At 40.6% G+C, this 16,080-nt stretch overlaps 1 protein-coding gene across 1 annotated transcript; it reads left to right on the top strand.

Annotated features, from left to right (window-relative positions):
- Nucleotides 1–1,275: 1,275 nt before the first annotated feature.
- On the top strand, nt 1,276–1,914 carry LOC148040883 (uncharacterized). Its single transcript, XM_087687183.1, has 2 exons — nt 1,276–1,461; nt 1,549–1,914. The coding sequence occupies exons 1-2, from the start codon at nt 1,276–1,278 to the stop codon at nt 1,912–1,914; spliced, it is 552 nt and encodes a 183-aa protein (XP_087543309.1).
- The last annotated feature ends 14,166 nt before the right edge of the window (nt 1,915–16,080 follow it).

The following is a 16,080-nucleotide window of genomic DNA, read 5'->3' as shown; positions in this document are numbered from 1 at the left end:
ACCCCGCCCCTATCCGTAACATCGTAGAAAATCTCTCCCTCCACCTCTCTCGCCTCCTCCGACTCCTCACTGTCTCCTCGTACATGCCTCCCTCCATGCCCTCTCTCACCGCGTGCCCTACTACCCCCCCACCAAAGCACCCGCCGCATAATCCTCCACTCCCGCTCTCCCTACTGCGGCGTCGGCTCTCATCTGTACTGCGGGAGTAGCCATGACTAGGGGTGGCTGCACGTGACTGTGACTGTGAGGGAGCACGTGATGGTGGCTGTGAGCCCTCACGTGACGGTACAGAGGAGGGTGTGCGTGAGTGTGTCCGTGCAGGGGTGTGTCTCCTCGGTGAGCGTGTATGCGCAGGGGTACGTCTCGCCGGACTCGCAGGCGTAGACGGCAATGGAGAGGCTTGTGTACTTGGGGGCGCGGTGTGACCTGGGAGTCTAGGAGGAGGATGGGCATACATATACTCTGTCAGCTCCACTGGATTAGGATGGCGCCCAAAATGGTTTATCATCTCCATCATCCAAGTGGCGTATGCCAACGGATCGGAGGAAGAGCCTGGATCCATGAAGAATCTGCGAAGCGTCGAAATTCCGCCTCAATGAACCAAGCAAAACATGCATATAAAAAATAAACATATCTCCTACGATATATCTCCTCAATATATCTCCTACAATATATAACCTACAACATATATCTACCATTCTAGAAAATAAACATATCTCTTACAATATCTCTTACAATTCTATCCTCTGTCGCTTTCAAGTACACATAGCACGGGTGGAAAGAAAGAAAGCGACAGATTTGCCAAAACAAACAAACGACAACCAACCTCTTTGAAAAGTCTTTGAAAAGTGAGTTCGTTGATTCTTGCTTCTCTCTCCCTTTCTATGTTGTCTGCACCCTTTGCTTCTTTTGGGTAGTCCAAGAGGGAGAAGGCTGGTTGGAAGAGGCAGGTTCGGTTTTAAAAGAAGGGCTTTTGAAAGAAAGAAAGCGGGCGCAGAAAGAAGAAGTGTTTTGAAAGAGGGCGCGCTTTTAAAAGAAAGAAAGCGACGCGCGCGGCAGGTAAACGCGAAAAGCACGCGTGTAAAAGTGCGTGTAAAAGCGCGTGTAAAAGCGCAGCAGAACACATTGTAGACGCGCCTGTACACGCGACACAGAGACTGTTTATACTTTTTTTAAAAACTGATTATTCTTGTGTATCCATTGTTTTGTGCATAGGATGTGTATGATTTCACTAAAAACTGATCCTACTTCTGTATTGGTTATTTTGGACATAGCATGTCATCATCCTCTTCAAGCAGTTCTGGTGAGGATGAGACAATGCGTCATCGTGATCGCGACGTGTGGCTGGCACAAAGGATCAAGTGTACGTGTAATCGATGTCAAGGGTGCATTGTACGAGCGCGTCGAATTACATTGAATCACATCTCGATGTATGGAGAATGGATTCAAACAGGTTTAGATGTGAGAAGATGTGAATTGAAAGTATTAAAATAACTCATGGTGTGCAAATTAATGGAGCGCGTTGTAATATATATACTGTGATTGAAGCAGGATGCAGTACCACACCCTAACATGGTGCCATACGCACGGCGAGAGCATGCAAAGCGTCGACGAGATGATGCTGGAGCTTCAGGATCTCTTGTCGGAGATGAGTGGGAAAGGGATGACAATAGCCCTGCACCCCACGAAGTTGTGGAAGAGGAAGTGTTTGATGACATGGTACGGAATCTTTTTAGGGATGATCGCAAAGGTGTGGACGACAATGATATGGAACAAGAGCATCTCTACAATGCTTCATCGACACCGGTTTTTGAAGGGTGCACATTCTCTATTTTACGTGCTTCACTTGAACTGCTCAATATACAAACAGTTTATGGATGGAGCAATGCAAGTCTTGACGCATTATTGAAGTAAGCATTGTAACTTGCAAATTTGAGTTAGTGGTTTTTGGTTTACAGTATAGGGTTTAGGGTTATGGGCTAATTGATGATATTGGATGCAGGCTATTATCAAACATGCTTCCAAAGGGGAATAGACTACCCACCTCAAGAGACAAAGCGAGGCGCTATGTGACATCTCTTGGAGGATTGGATTATGATCGCATACATGCATGCATCAATGATTGCATTCTCTTTCGTGGGACGCATACGGAGGCTCGACAGTGTCCCACTTGTGGTGAAGCAAGGTATAGAACAGATGTGAAGAGTTTTGATGTACCTCGTAAAGCAGTGGAGGTGGTTTGTATGGTAGAGGAGACTTTTCCGCGAACCATTCTCACAAGTCAACTACATCTCATTGTGCATTTAGTGGATGAAATTGCTTTATGTGGCACTGTGCATGCCCGTTGGATGTTCTTCCTAGAGCGCTTCATGAAGACCTTAAAAGACTTTGTGAGGCAAAGTGCAAGGCCCGAAGGAAGCATGGCTGAGGGTTGGTTGATACAAGAGTCTCTTGTATATATATCAGAATTTCTTGATCAGGTGGATAGCTCTTTGCCGCGACTATGGAGCAATGAAGAGGACTTGAGGATGACGTCTATTGTGCCTCAAGGAAAAGGACAGAGCAAAGTAATTGAGAGAACATTGATTGATGATCTTAATTTCACTTGCATCCTTAATAGTGATGTGATGAGCAGATGGGTTACAAGATACGAGGATGCAAAGACAAAAAGGCAAGCAGACAGAGCTCTCTTTCGGAGGCAACATGGCTCTCGTAAGGCGTACCCTAAGCATCTAGCAACACTTCCGAATGATATTCATGTTGATTGATTGCATGAGGAAATGGAGAGAGCAGAGAGAGATGAGGGGCTGCATATCACGGCGGAAGAATGGGAGTATGCACGAGGATGCATGTTAAAGGTACATAGAACAAATGTAAATTTGCATTCTTTGTAAGTGATTGGCTTTTCATATTTATTCACATTAATTGCTTACATAGATATTGCTTATATTTTGGTCCAGTGCACTATGTTCAATGCTATATGGTGTGAAGGCAAGCATTTTCGAACACAAAGAATAGATGAAAAGAGGAATACACAAGATTGCGGTGTCATTAGTAGCTTTGAGGGAGCCAATGGAAAAATTGATGATTATTGTGGCACAATCCAAGACATATACAGACTTGACTTTCGCCGCTTCTTTATGTATGTTTTGGATGTCAAATGGCAAATGAACGTGGTGGAAAAAGGGCCTAACGCAACGATAAAACGCCATGCAAGTGGCTATGTAACTATTGACTCTACAAAGTTTTGGCAAACAAAGAAAGATAGGCTCGTATTGCCACAACAATGTGAGCAGGTATGCATTTTTTTACAAATGTGTTTCATGTACATATATATCTAAGCTCGCGCACCCCTTGACTTTTGATATGCTAATTAATTAATGAATTATGTGTATTTGAGCAGGTTATCTATCTGCCAATGGTGCATGACAGTAAATGGTGGTATGTCATCCCTATTGCACCACGTTCCAAAGTAATGTATAATACATTCACTGATATGGAGCATATGGAGGATGTGGCAAGCCGCAAAGAAGATGATGTCGAACATGCCAATGTAGATGATCATGATAATGAGGATGAGCGTGCCATTTCTCACGATCATGAGGATGACCCTTCCATTGAGGATGATGGTGATGATGATGAGAATGATCAAGGCATCGGTACCATTATCAATGGGCAAAATAGCGATAGTAGAATAAATTTAATCGTAGCCTTACAAATTGATCAAATGGATATTGATGTTGATCGTTTGGCAAGGATGGATCTTATTGAAGATGAGATCGAACCCTAACCAATCCATCACTGTATTGTTCCAAATTCATGACATTTCTATTGTATACTTTGTCTTTCAATAACCATATGAAGATATATTTTTCAATATATTACGTTGTTGTAAGTGCATGTAGTGGGATTTTGTAATGGTTTGTAAACACTGCAATGCACAATGACATTTTTAAAACTTAATGGTTTTCTGTTTTGAAAAGAAATGGATTTCTGTAGTTAGGCTCTGTGTCGCGTGTAACAGAGCGTGTATTATGACAGTTTTTACGCGCAAATACACGCGCCCTCACATGCAATTATACACGCGCTGTTACATGCATGTATACACGCGCCAGATATTGCTGTAAGTATAAACGACCATACACGCGCCCGTAACTTTTCGCGTGTAATGGACGCGTGTATGGCGGCATTGTGTTGTAGTGGATAGCCAGTACATAACTTTTCTGGCTCTCTCATGCCATCCTTTAAATGCCTGCATTTGCTATTGATTGGGAACATCAGGAAGAACTAGTTCTTCTTCATTTCCTGCAATGAATTCCCAATATCCTTTTTCCATAAGGAAATTCTTCATTCTAAACTTCAATGCTTGGAAGTTGTTCTTCTCAAGCTTTTCAGTGACAATCTGTGAAAGAGAATCAGACACCATTACAGAACAATGCAAAGAATTCTGTCACTACAAAAAACACAGCTTCAGCCTCACAAGGGCAAATCTGCAAAACTGATGAAAATGGTATTTGACCACACAGTCACTTCCTAGTGATGATTTTGCATCAACAGGCAACAAGGATGATTCTGTACCTCCCAATGTCTCTGCGCACAGGCATACAATGCAATTTCTATGGTAACTTTTCACCAACCTGTAGAACAGTGGTCGCACAGCAAAAAACAGGGCCTTTTCCTGAGTGCTTGCGGAAAACTTCTGCCTCCAAAATAGGCCCCGAAATGGCCTCAAATCAAAAGAACAGGGCAACCAAAGGGCTAAAGCCCTATCCCGCAACATATACTGCCCTCTTGCTACACAGCGAAGGGCATCTCAATCTAAGACAATGCACTCTTGCACTTTTCGGCTGTGCTACCTAATACAGAGACTTGCTCCCAAAACAAAAAAATGAAAGCAACACTGGTCCTCTTACCAGAAAACTGCGAACTTGGTTTGCTTTCTTGAGCTCCTTACCACGAACAAGGCTCTGATACCATGTCAAGATTGTGGGAGAGAAGGAAGGAGTCTCACTTGTAGCTTTCTCACTTGCACAATGGGGGAATACACACAAAGGTGGAGGCTGAAGACAATTTTCCTCTTCTTAGTTGTGTAAGCCAAAAGAACTCTCATACAAAGAAATAGAAGAACCCTATATATGGGTCTCAAACCAAACTCAACTAACTAAGGTTGCATACTAACTGAACCACGAACTAGAGTAGATAAGGATAGCTATCATCTAGCTATTATTCATGGGTGGTGTACCAACCGCATTTGCAGCTACCAAGTCGGTGACATAAATGCACAACGGTCACCCTGGCATATCACGAGTGGAGCTCGATATCTCAACACCACCTCCATGATTTCCACCACTACCTTCACTCTACGCACCTATCTCTCTCTCTCTCTCTCTCTCTCTCTCTCTCTCTCTCTCTCTCTCTCTCTCTCTCTCTCTCTCTCTCTCTCTCTCTCTCTCTCTCTCTCTCTCTTCTCTCTCAAGTTGGAGAGAGAGAGAGCGTGTGTGTGTGTGTGTGTAAAGATCCAAGGCTATTAATGTAGGAGAGGGTCTAAGGTAGTATTATAAGAGAGAGTGCAAGAAATTTTTGAAGCCAAAGAAGGGGGTGGCTTCAAAAATTTCTAGCACTCTTTCCAATGATTTTTAAAAAGATACCGCTTTCTTGTCTCTCATTAATAATTGTTTTAATCCTCTCTCTCTCTCTCTCTCTCTCTCTCTCTCTCTCTCTCTCTCTCTCTCTCTCTCTCTCTCTCTCTCTCTCTCTCTCTCTCTCTCTCTCGTCCAAAAGTTATTTTTATCTCTTTCTCCTCCCTCTCTTCTCTATTGAGCCCTAATACCCTTCCAATTGAAACTCCTTACATTCAAAGTATCTAGAATGTATTTTTGATTTTAAAAACTACTCAAAATAGTGATGAATTACTTAGTCAAGGTGGATTAGAGTTTATATAAGAAATAATCTTTAAAGTTATGTCTTTAGTTCTGTAATATATACTAGATAAGCCTACCTTGATTTGTCTCTCTATATGTACATGCGTGTGCATACATGCACAAACGTGTGTGTCTCATTAAGAACTTGTTTCTATATCTCTCTCTTATTCAAATACCTTGATTTGTCTCTCTCTATGTGTATGTGCATGTGCATGCATGCACGCTTGTGTATGTCTCATTAAGAACTTGTTTCTATATCTATCTTTCTCAAAAACTATTATCACTAAAAATCTCTCTCTCTCCCTCTCTCTCATTAATATATATACATATATATATGTGCATGTATTTATGTGTATATATTGGAAGTCCTAAATGCGCACACACACATGTACACACATATGATTAGTTCAAAGAAGTATAACTATATTTTATAGCATGTGAATATTAATATTACAACAACATGATGTTAAGCTAGCAAAGACATGCACAATGAGAGATCAAGAAGATTCTCTCTCTCTCTCTCTCTCTCTCTCTCTCTCTCTCTCTCTCTCTCTCTCTCTCTCTCTCTCTCTCTCTCTCTCTCTCTCTCTCTCATTAAGCATATTGATTGAGCATAAAATTTATACTTATTTTCACCAATCAATATCCCTTCTTGCCACCACAACAAATAATTCACAAATGTCCAAGCTTTAATAAGAAATTGTTATTTTTAACCAATGCTTTTCTCTTTCCAAATATGAGATGTAAGTTCTCTTCGATAAGCATGGGTTGGTATATAAACATGTCTATATTTGCATCCATTCCAAATCCTCACTAAATATTTTTCTTAATACATGGCTCTAGCAACCTCATTAAACATTGGTTAAAAAATAAAAAATTATTATTAAAGCTTACACATTTGTGAATTATTATTTGTGGTGGAAAGAAGGGATATTGATTGGTGAAAATAAGTATAAATTTGATGCTCAATCAATATTCTTAATGAGAGAGAGAGAGAGGGAGAAACCATCATCTTGATCTCTCATTGTGCATGTCTTTGCTAACTTAACATCATGTTATTGTAATATTAATATTTACATGCTATAAAATATAGTTATACTTCTTTGAACTAATCATATGTGTGTGTGCTTATTAGGACTTTCAATATACACATCAATACATGCACACATATACATGTATATAGATTAATGAGAGATAGATTTTTAGTGATAATAGTCTTTGAATAAGAGAGAGATATAGAAACAAGTTCTTAATGAGACACACACATGCATGCATGCATGCACATGCACATACACATAGGGAGACAAATCAAGGTAGGTTTACCCCCCTCCCCCCAAACACTCTTTGCCCACATAAATTGCGAGTAGTACAAATTGATATAAACTACATATCAAGTATGGCATCGGTAAACTTTAACTACTCTTTAGGTTTGAGATCTAACTTAGTTAGCATTACCTTATGCAAAGCTCTAACATCAATGCCACTTTCTTGCTTCATGTGATAATTGTCATTTGAGGTTTGTTAAATTTAAGAGTCTTTTAGGGAACCATTACTAGAAAATGAATAGAAACGCCCAAATTGTAAATCATACAACATATGCTAGAAGAACATGAGTTTAAAAGACATTTCAATTTATTGAATAATTGTACAAAAATATAATTTCTCTAGGTTAGGTTTGCTAATTGAGACTTGAGTAGATGTCTCGATTTTCTAACCCTCCCCCAAAACACTTTTTGTCTCCCCCCCCCTTAAACATAATGCATTTTTTATTAAGGTTAGCTTGATTGTTATTAGTCTTCTTTTTATTGGAATTTTGACTAAGATTAGCTTGATTGTTTTCTTTCTTCCCTTTCCTATTTACTTAATGAAAACCATCATCTGTAAGTTTCATTTTTTCTTTAGTTTCTATAGACTTCTTTGATTTTAATCCAGACAATCCCTAGCAAAATATCCCACCTTTATGCATTTGAAGCATGCATTAAGTAAATTCCTGTAAGATAGGGATTGTTTTGTGATCAGATTCCCCTTGAATTTAGATATAAGAAGAAATTAAAGGATCTTATTAATCAAATACTTGGGGGAACCATCAAGGATTAACCATGTTTGTTGGTCTCTTCCCTAATATCTTCCTGAAAGGGCCATCAGAGTTTTAACAAAGGGCCAAACTTGGTTCCTGGGGAGGTGTGTGAGCTCACTCAACTAAATTTGGAATTGAAATGACAATCCATTGATGTATCATGTTGATTACCCTCTCAAAGATCATACAATAAACTTAATGAAGGAGTTTGTCTACATAACTTAAAAAACTATAACAATTGGCTAGGAATTTTCTCTAGTCATGGAACAATGAAATATTAAAACTTCCCAAGGTAGCTTTGCAGGTTTAAATAGAACAAACAAAAGGGTGGCCTAGGATTACCCAAGCTACTCAAACTATTAGAAAAAGTGATAGCCAAAGAGATTGTCCAAACCTTATAACATAAATAAAAAGAATCGATTTCTCTAATCATAAAGAGCTATTACAAATTTCCATTTGAAAGATACAAAAGATGGGGGGAGAGAGAGAAAGGGCGATGAGAGAGAAGACATGTGATGTGTAATTTTTTCTCGCCAAAAAGGCGTCGCCGGTAGCCCCTTATCGGACGAAAAACATTTCTAGCGACCCATTCCTAGTGAAAGTGACTTTTCGCCGAACTGGATTTGTGTGTTTTATTCACCCAATAAGGGGCTGCCAGGTGACTCCTTTTTGGCGAAAAAAACAAACCACAATTCCAAGAATAGATAACATGGGGAGAAGAGAGAGCAATAGAGTGTTTTTCTTTAAAACCAAGAAGGGGTTTCCGGCAGCCCGTTATTGGGCAAAATAAAAATAGAGTATGTGTATGAGGGAGTACCTCATGTAGCTCCCTCACCCCATGGTGTCGAGTTGTGTTGATGCGTGTTGATAGCTTCACCCTCCACCCGTGTGACAAGGTCCCTTACTGTGCCTCCGGCTACCATTGTACATAATTTCTTGATATGAATATGAATTTTTGCCCTCAAGATGGGCCATTTTGCAAACAAGTGAGCATGTTGTGTTTCATGTCGTGTTTCGTGGTAGATATGCTGATCTGTTTTTTTTTCCCAAGAAGGCAGCCCCTTCTTGGGTGAAAAAAAACACTATGTTGCCCTCTCTTCTCCCCATGATGTCTATTCTCGGAACTGTGGTTTTTTTTTTCGCCAAAAAGGAGTTCCCAGTAGCCCCTAATTGGGAGAAAAAAAACCAAACATCTAGGTGGGCCAAAATTTACTCTCTTCAAGAATGGGCCATTGAAAAAAACAATTGTCGGATAAGGGGCTGACAATGACCCCTTTCTAGTGAGAAAAAATTACACAATAAAGGGATCCATCCCCCCCTTTTCACATTGCGAATCATTCCCCCACGACTCTCGATATGTGACTCTCTCTCTCTCTATCCCTTCCTCACTCTCTCTCCTTTGTCTTTAAAAAGACTCCCCTCCCCTTGCAATTCAAGTCTGTGTTTTCTGTCCCCTACCCTCAACACAGTTTTGTCTCTCTCTCCCCCCTCTCTCTCCCTCTCTCTCTCTCGACACCTCTTTCTCTAACATAGTCACACATACTCTATCTCACCTTTCTATCCCAAGCATTTCCTCTCTCTATCTCTCTCCACTTCTCACTCTCTCCCTCTCTCTCTCTCTCACTCTCACACACTCTCTCTCTTAATCTACCCCCACCTTCCTCCCTCTCCCTATCTCCTCCTTCCTCCCCCTCTCTCTCCCTCTCACTCTCGCTTTCTCTCCCTGTCTTCCCCCTCTCTCTCTCTCTCTCTCTCTCTCTCTCTCTCTCTCTCTCTCTCTCTCTCTCTCTCTCTCTCTCTCTCTCTCTCTCTCTCTCTCTCTCTCTCTCTCTCTCTCTCTCATCCCAATATCATCTCTTCCTCTCCCCCTCCCTCCCTCCCTCTCCCCTTCTCTCTCTCTCTCTCTCTCTCTCTCTTCTCTCTCTCTCTCTCTCTTATCCCAATATCATCTCTTCCTCTCCCCCTCCCTCCCTCCCTCTCCCCTTCTCTCTCTCTCTCTCTCTCTCTCTCTCTCTCTCTCTCTCTCTCTCTCTCTCTCTCTCTCTCTCTCTCTCTCTCTCTCTCTCTCTCTCTCTCTCTCATCCCAATATCATCTCTTCCTCTCCCCCCTCTCTCTCTCTCTCTCTCTCTCCCCTCTCTCTCTCTCTCTCTCTCTCTCTCTCTCTCTCTCTCTCTCTCTCTCTCTCTCTCTCTCTCTCTCATCCCAATATCATCTCTTCCTCTCCCCCTCCCTCCCTCCCTCTCCCCTTCTCTCTCTCTCTCTCTCTCTCTTCTCTCTCTCTCTCTCTCTTATCCCAATATCATCTCTTCCTCTCCCCCTCCCTCCCTCCCTCTCCCTTCTCTCTCTCTCTCTCTCTCTCTCTCTCTCTCTCTCTCTCTCTCTCTCTCTCTCTCTCTCTCTCTCTCTCTCTCTCTCTCTCTCTCTCTCTCTCTCTCTCTCTCTCTCTCTCTCTCTCTCATCCCAATATCATCTCTTCCTCTCCCCCCTCCCTCCCTCCCTCTCCCCTTCTCTCTCTCTCTCTCTCTCTCTCTCTCTCTCTCTCTCTCTCTCTCTCTCTCTCTCTCTCTCTCTCTCTCTCTCTCTCTCTCTCTCTCTCCACATCAGGTCCTGATCAATTTCTATTTGCTAAGGCAAACGCTTCGCTGGATCTTCAGCATTTATATGTTCTATTGCAAGCTTCTAGCTTACTATTCTTGATTGTAGGCTACTATGCCTTGCAAGGCTTCCCGCACTAGTCTCCTCTCCTCTTCAATGTCAACTATGATATCCTTAGATGGACTACCGTGGTGGTCCATCCAGGTTTGCAAGTCATACTTGCTTACCATCTATTGGATTTCATTCAAAAAATCCCCAGATCGAGATCTTTGTCACGTCTGCAGTTCATGCTAGTCTCTGCCATATCCGCTATCTCTTGTTTCACTGGGGTGTCAATGAAATTGATCAAGTCGGGTAGCTTCACTCCTCCAATGGTGTCATTCCTTGCTACATCTAACTCCTGTGTTGCATCCTGGCTTGGTCCTATACATGGGGTTCTCGATCACTCGGCTGCATTTCAGGGTCTTCTCCTGGTGGTGGGTTTGTTTTGATTTTTATGTTTGAGTGAGTTCCTTATTATTTACAAACAGTCCTCAACTTAGACTCACTTAGTATGTGTGCATGCTTTCTTCCGTGCACATCGTGCGAAATCAAGCTTTCAACTTTTCTTAAGTGCACTTCAAGTGTTGGAAAACAATGTGGATGCAAATACAAAGTGACAATTACAACTCTTGCACTCTCGTCTACATACTCGGTCTAATGGGGCTCTAGGCTCGGTTCGTGGTCGTTCATGTTGGTGATTAGGGTCTGTGTTGTGTCATTCAGCTCGTTCAAGGTCAAATTGGGGTCTACTAGTTAGCCTACGGATCTAAGCATGTCAAATATTCTGATACAAGTGTTAGCACTGTCCTTGGCCATTCAGCTGCCATTTCTAGGGTTAGATTTGCCTGTAAAGCTTTTGTTGAATTCTCCTATTGTGAGTTGTACTCTCTGCCATCATGAACACTCTAAATTTGTCAATTTTGATATGTCAAAATCTGGTCCAATTCTATAAAGTCTGATTCTCTAGTGTATGATTCTAGGAATCGGGCATTCGATTTGACAATGTCAAAATCGGATGATCGGATAGGATGGGTAGGTCCGATTTGAGTATGTCAAAATTGGATGATTGGACAGGATGGATTGGACCAAAATCGGATAGGGTGGTCTGAGCATTGATCACGGTCCGATCCGAGTGTCTGATTCATCTGATCGGACGTCCGATGGTCCAATCAAACTGGCAAGGTTGTCCGTGTTGCTTGTCCCATTTTTGAAATTAGACAAGGAAGTGGGTCTCGAGTGTCTGATTCACCAAAATCGGACGTTTGACTGTCTGATTTGGGAATCTGACACTATGAGGTCTATTTGATTCCAACAATTGAAGCAACAGAATCATTGAAAATCACCAAAATGAGACAATTTTAAGAATGTTATGCTTCAAGCAGCTCCAGATCACTACTATGGCCAATGGTCAAGATTTGTGTATACCTAGTGTGGTCAGAAAACACCTATACTCATTGATTGATTCATTCAAAGGGGATAGGTATTTCCAAGCTCTCTCTCTGTCTCTCTCTCTCAATTCCACAAGTAAAAATGAGGTCTCCCTTTGCTTCTCGGGGTCTTAAACCCTTGTTGGAGTCAAACTTAATCTTCCCAATCACTCCTCGTGTGACTCTAATGCCTCTAAACTCTCTTTTTTCCCATTTTTTTCTTGTTTATGCCCTATTTGGGCCTATTTTAAAATAGCAATCCTAAAGCTTCTCACTTCAATTTCTTGGTCCTATCCTACTCTAAATACAACAAAAATTGAAAGAAAAATATTGAAATGATTTCTACTACTTGCCTAATCATCAAAAAACCAAAATACTTACTTGCTGCAAAGATTAAAAACCCAAAACCTATTACCTATCTCAAGCTCTAGTTCAAGATGAAACCCTTACTTCATTGCTGGATTTGAGGTGCGCAAGTGCTCAAGCTTGAATCCATTTGGTCTTGGCAACAAAACCAAAATGTAGAGATGATTTCACACTTAACCACCAAGACCCACAGACTACTTATTGTTTCAAGTGTTTTAAGAGAACACCTATGGCTATCTCTCACCTAGCTGACGCACCTTCGATCCTACCGGGGTATACTAAGCTTACCTTGATGCTTGAATGAGTTGCCTCCTCCCTCAAGCAAATTGGTAGCTCCACAATTCAAGATGCAAGCTCAAGCATTCTCAAGCCTTCACCTCCAAGCTCCACCCTCCATATTCGCTCGCGAGACAAGAGAAGAGACAAGAAGAAAAGAAGAGAGGAGATGATGGAGAGCTTCACCTCCAAGATCCCTCACCCTCACACTCCCTCTCTCAAGCACACACAAGCAAGAAAGAAGGAGAAGAGAAGAAGATGAGTCCACTTTGCCACACACCAAAGGTTTATAGACAAAACCCTAATCCCTTTTGGGTGGTCATCCCCTTTTTTACATGGCTGGTTGTGGCCTTACGCATAGCCTTCTTTTCCATTGTCCTCCTATCTTCTTAGCTTCCTTTCTAGTGCTCTTCTACCCTTAAAAGTTTCATAAGAGGGAGCCTAGCACTATTTTATAAAAGTTTCAAGGGTGCCTTGCATTTAAAAATGTGCTTATGCCTTTGACTTGGCTTTTGAGTCCACCTTCGCACTTTCGGTCGTTTCCCTTCTTGCTTCTTCCATTGTGTCTAATTTCCTTCTAGGCTGCCTCTTTCAACTCGTGACTTGCGCTTTTCCACTTTTTTCCGATTTCTCTTTTGTTGAGGTTAACAAATAGAGATGTCCTCATTTTTGAGAGAAAGTTAAGATATTTTTTACATAAAGTAGCTTCATTAATTGAAATGGCATCCTCTTTGGGATAGTCTTTCCATTAGATGAGATATTTTCTAAGTGTTTTACTTCTAAGGACTCTTTCTTTCACATCAAGTACTTCCTTAGATTAAATCTTAAGGACTCATTTTCTTGGCATTACAACTCATTCATCATCAAGCACATGCTCATGATTAGGTAGATAAGCTTTCAACAATAAGCTAACTCAGAATACATTGTGAATTTTTAAGTACTCTTGGAGTTGCTATTTGTACGCATTAGATCATAAATACTTGAGGATTTTGTAGGGTCTATAGTAACTTGGGCTCTCCTTCTTTAATTCTACCAATATCAAAGGACTCTTATTTGGATGGACATAAAGAAAAACCATGCCCCTCTTTGAAGATTTTCTCTTGCCTTCCTAGATCGGCATAGGCCTTTTTTCGATCCTTGGTTGCTTGAATGTCTTGTTTAATGGCTTTAACCAATTCATCCATTTCCGCTAACATTTTCCTAGAGTTTTTCGTGTTGAAAGTAAAATTTAAAAACTTGAGTGGAGTAAGAAAATATTGCTTGTGCTTGATAAAGGGGTCATTTTAATGCTTTGATGATAGGATACATTGTAGGAAAATTCCACTAAGGGTAGATATTACATTAGGTTCTCTGCAAAAGTATACCCTAAGTATGTCTTCAATGACTTGATCGACTCTCTGCTTTTGGCCATCAATTTGGGAACAGTAAGGTGTGTGAAACAAAGGTAGGTGCCACTGGTTTCAAATAAGCTATTTCAAAAGCACGAAGTAAAGATGGAATCACAATAATCGTGGATAATCTTCAATAATCCATGGAGCATAAAAATCTCCTTTACAAAGAACCTTGGAATATCTAAAGCCTTATAATTTGTTTGACCGGAAGAAGATGAGAAACTTTCTTTAACATCTTGACAATGGCCATAATGGAATTGTATCCATCTTACACTGAAGGTAATTGCACTAAATCCATATTGATAAACTCCCATTTCATTTGAGGGATGTCAATTTGCTAGATCTTGCCAGGCATCTTCACATGTTCAACTTTCACTCACTGGTAGCTTAGACACTTGGTGATGTACTTAAGCATGTGACTCTTTAGCTTTTTCCAATAATAGCACTTTCTTATGGCATTGAGCATCTTAGCATAACCAAGGTGACTTGAGAATGGGGAGTTGTGTGTTTCCTAAAGTATCTTCTTGAGATCTTGACTTGATGGAATGTATAATCTTCTTAAAATAGACAAGTCCTTCCTCAACAAAGAAGTTTTGATATCTAAGATTCAACTTAGGATCTTGGTCCTTAGCTTGGACTTCCCTTTTAATTGTTGGTACTTTGGATCCTTAGATGCTTCTTTCTTTGCTATTTGGATGATAGAATTGCTTGGCATTGACACAGTGGTTGTTAGGGATCCTGCTCTTGCTCGTTTTCTTGAGATGAGTACATTGATGAATGATTTGGGATTTAAGGCATTTGCAATTTCATTCTCCTTGCTCGATTTGTACTTGATCCCAAAATCATATTCTTGCAAACCTTCAATCCACTATCACTGCCTCATGTTTAGATCTAATGAAGTAAAGACCCATTTGAGACTCTTGTGATCTAAGACTAGGATGAAATTTTTCCCCCAACAAATAGTGCCTCCATAATTTAAAAGCATGAATCACTACCAAGAGTTCCAAACCAGGTGTAGCATAATTTTTCTTATGCATCTTCCATTTCCTTGAAGAGTAGGCCATTGGTTGACCTTCTTGCATCAGTACATAGCCCAATACTAGGGAACTACTCAGCATTCCTTAGAACTTCAAATTCTTGACTTAAGTCAAGAAGCTTTAAGATAGAAGATGCTACTAGACTCTACTTGATTTTCTCAAAAGTAGATTTCTTAATCAAAGTCCACACAATAGAAGCTTGCTTCTTGAGTACGTCGGTAAGAGGTACAACTATTAAGGCATAGTCCATGATAAAAACTCTATAATATCTACTTATGCCCATAAAGCTTTGTACTTTCTTAAATAAATTTGCAAGCAACCACTCTTGTACATCGTTAACTTTACTTGGATCCAATGTAATTCTCTTCTCGGATACTATAAATCCAAGGTATTCTATCTACCTTTTGAAGAATGTGTAGTTGCTCTTTTTGGCATTGAGCTTGTGCGTTCATAAGATCTCCAACACAATCCTAAGTTGTACCTCATGACCTTCTTCTTATTTGAAATAAGTTAAGATATCATCGAATAAGACTAAAACAAACTCATCAAGGTAGGGCTTGAAAATATCTTGCACCATCCTATTGAAAGTGGATGGGGTATTAGTTAACCCAATAGACATTTTAATGAATTCATAGTGTCCATAGCTTATGTTGAAGGCAGTCCGATGGGATGTCTTCCTCTTTGACCTTAATATGATAATAGCTCCACCTTAGGGCAATTTCTGATAAGATCTTCACTCCTTGAAGCTTGTCAAGAAGCTCTTCAATCGTGGGAGTTGGATATTTGTTCTTGACCATCACCTAGTTTATCCCATAGTAGTCTTCAAAGACAAAGAGATTGTCCTTCTTATGTTGAAAAAGAAATTTTGCTCCCCATAGTGAATTACTTAGTCTAACGTTTCCTTGTTCTAACATTTTCTTGAGTTGTTCCTCCAATTTCATGGCTTT

The sequence above is a fragment of the Lygodium microphyllum genome, chromosome 1 (genome assembly GCF_053477565.2).
Source record: "Lygodium microphyllum isolate KBCC chromosome 1, Lygodium_microphyllum_v1.1.10, whole genome shotgun sequence".
Taxonomy (NCBI): Eukaryota; Viridiplantae; Streptophyta; class Polypodiopsida; order Schizaeales; family Lygodiaceae; genus Lygodium; species Lygodium microphyllum.
Note: the sequence above shows the minus strand (reverse complement) of the source record. Positions and strands in the feature narration are given on the sequence as shown.

Bases quoted from the DNA above. Each gene is read 5' to 3' on its own strand.
- LOC148040883 (XM_087687183.1), top strand. From the start codon at position 1,276: ATGTCATCATCCTCTTCAAGCAGTTCTGGTGAGGATGAGACAATGCGT. The intron at 1,462-1,548 runs GTGAGAAGATGT...CTGTGATTGAAG, and splicing joins GGATTCAAACAGGTTTAGAT to CAGGATGCAGTACCACACCC.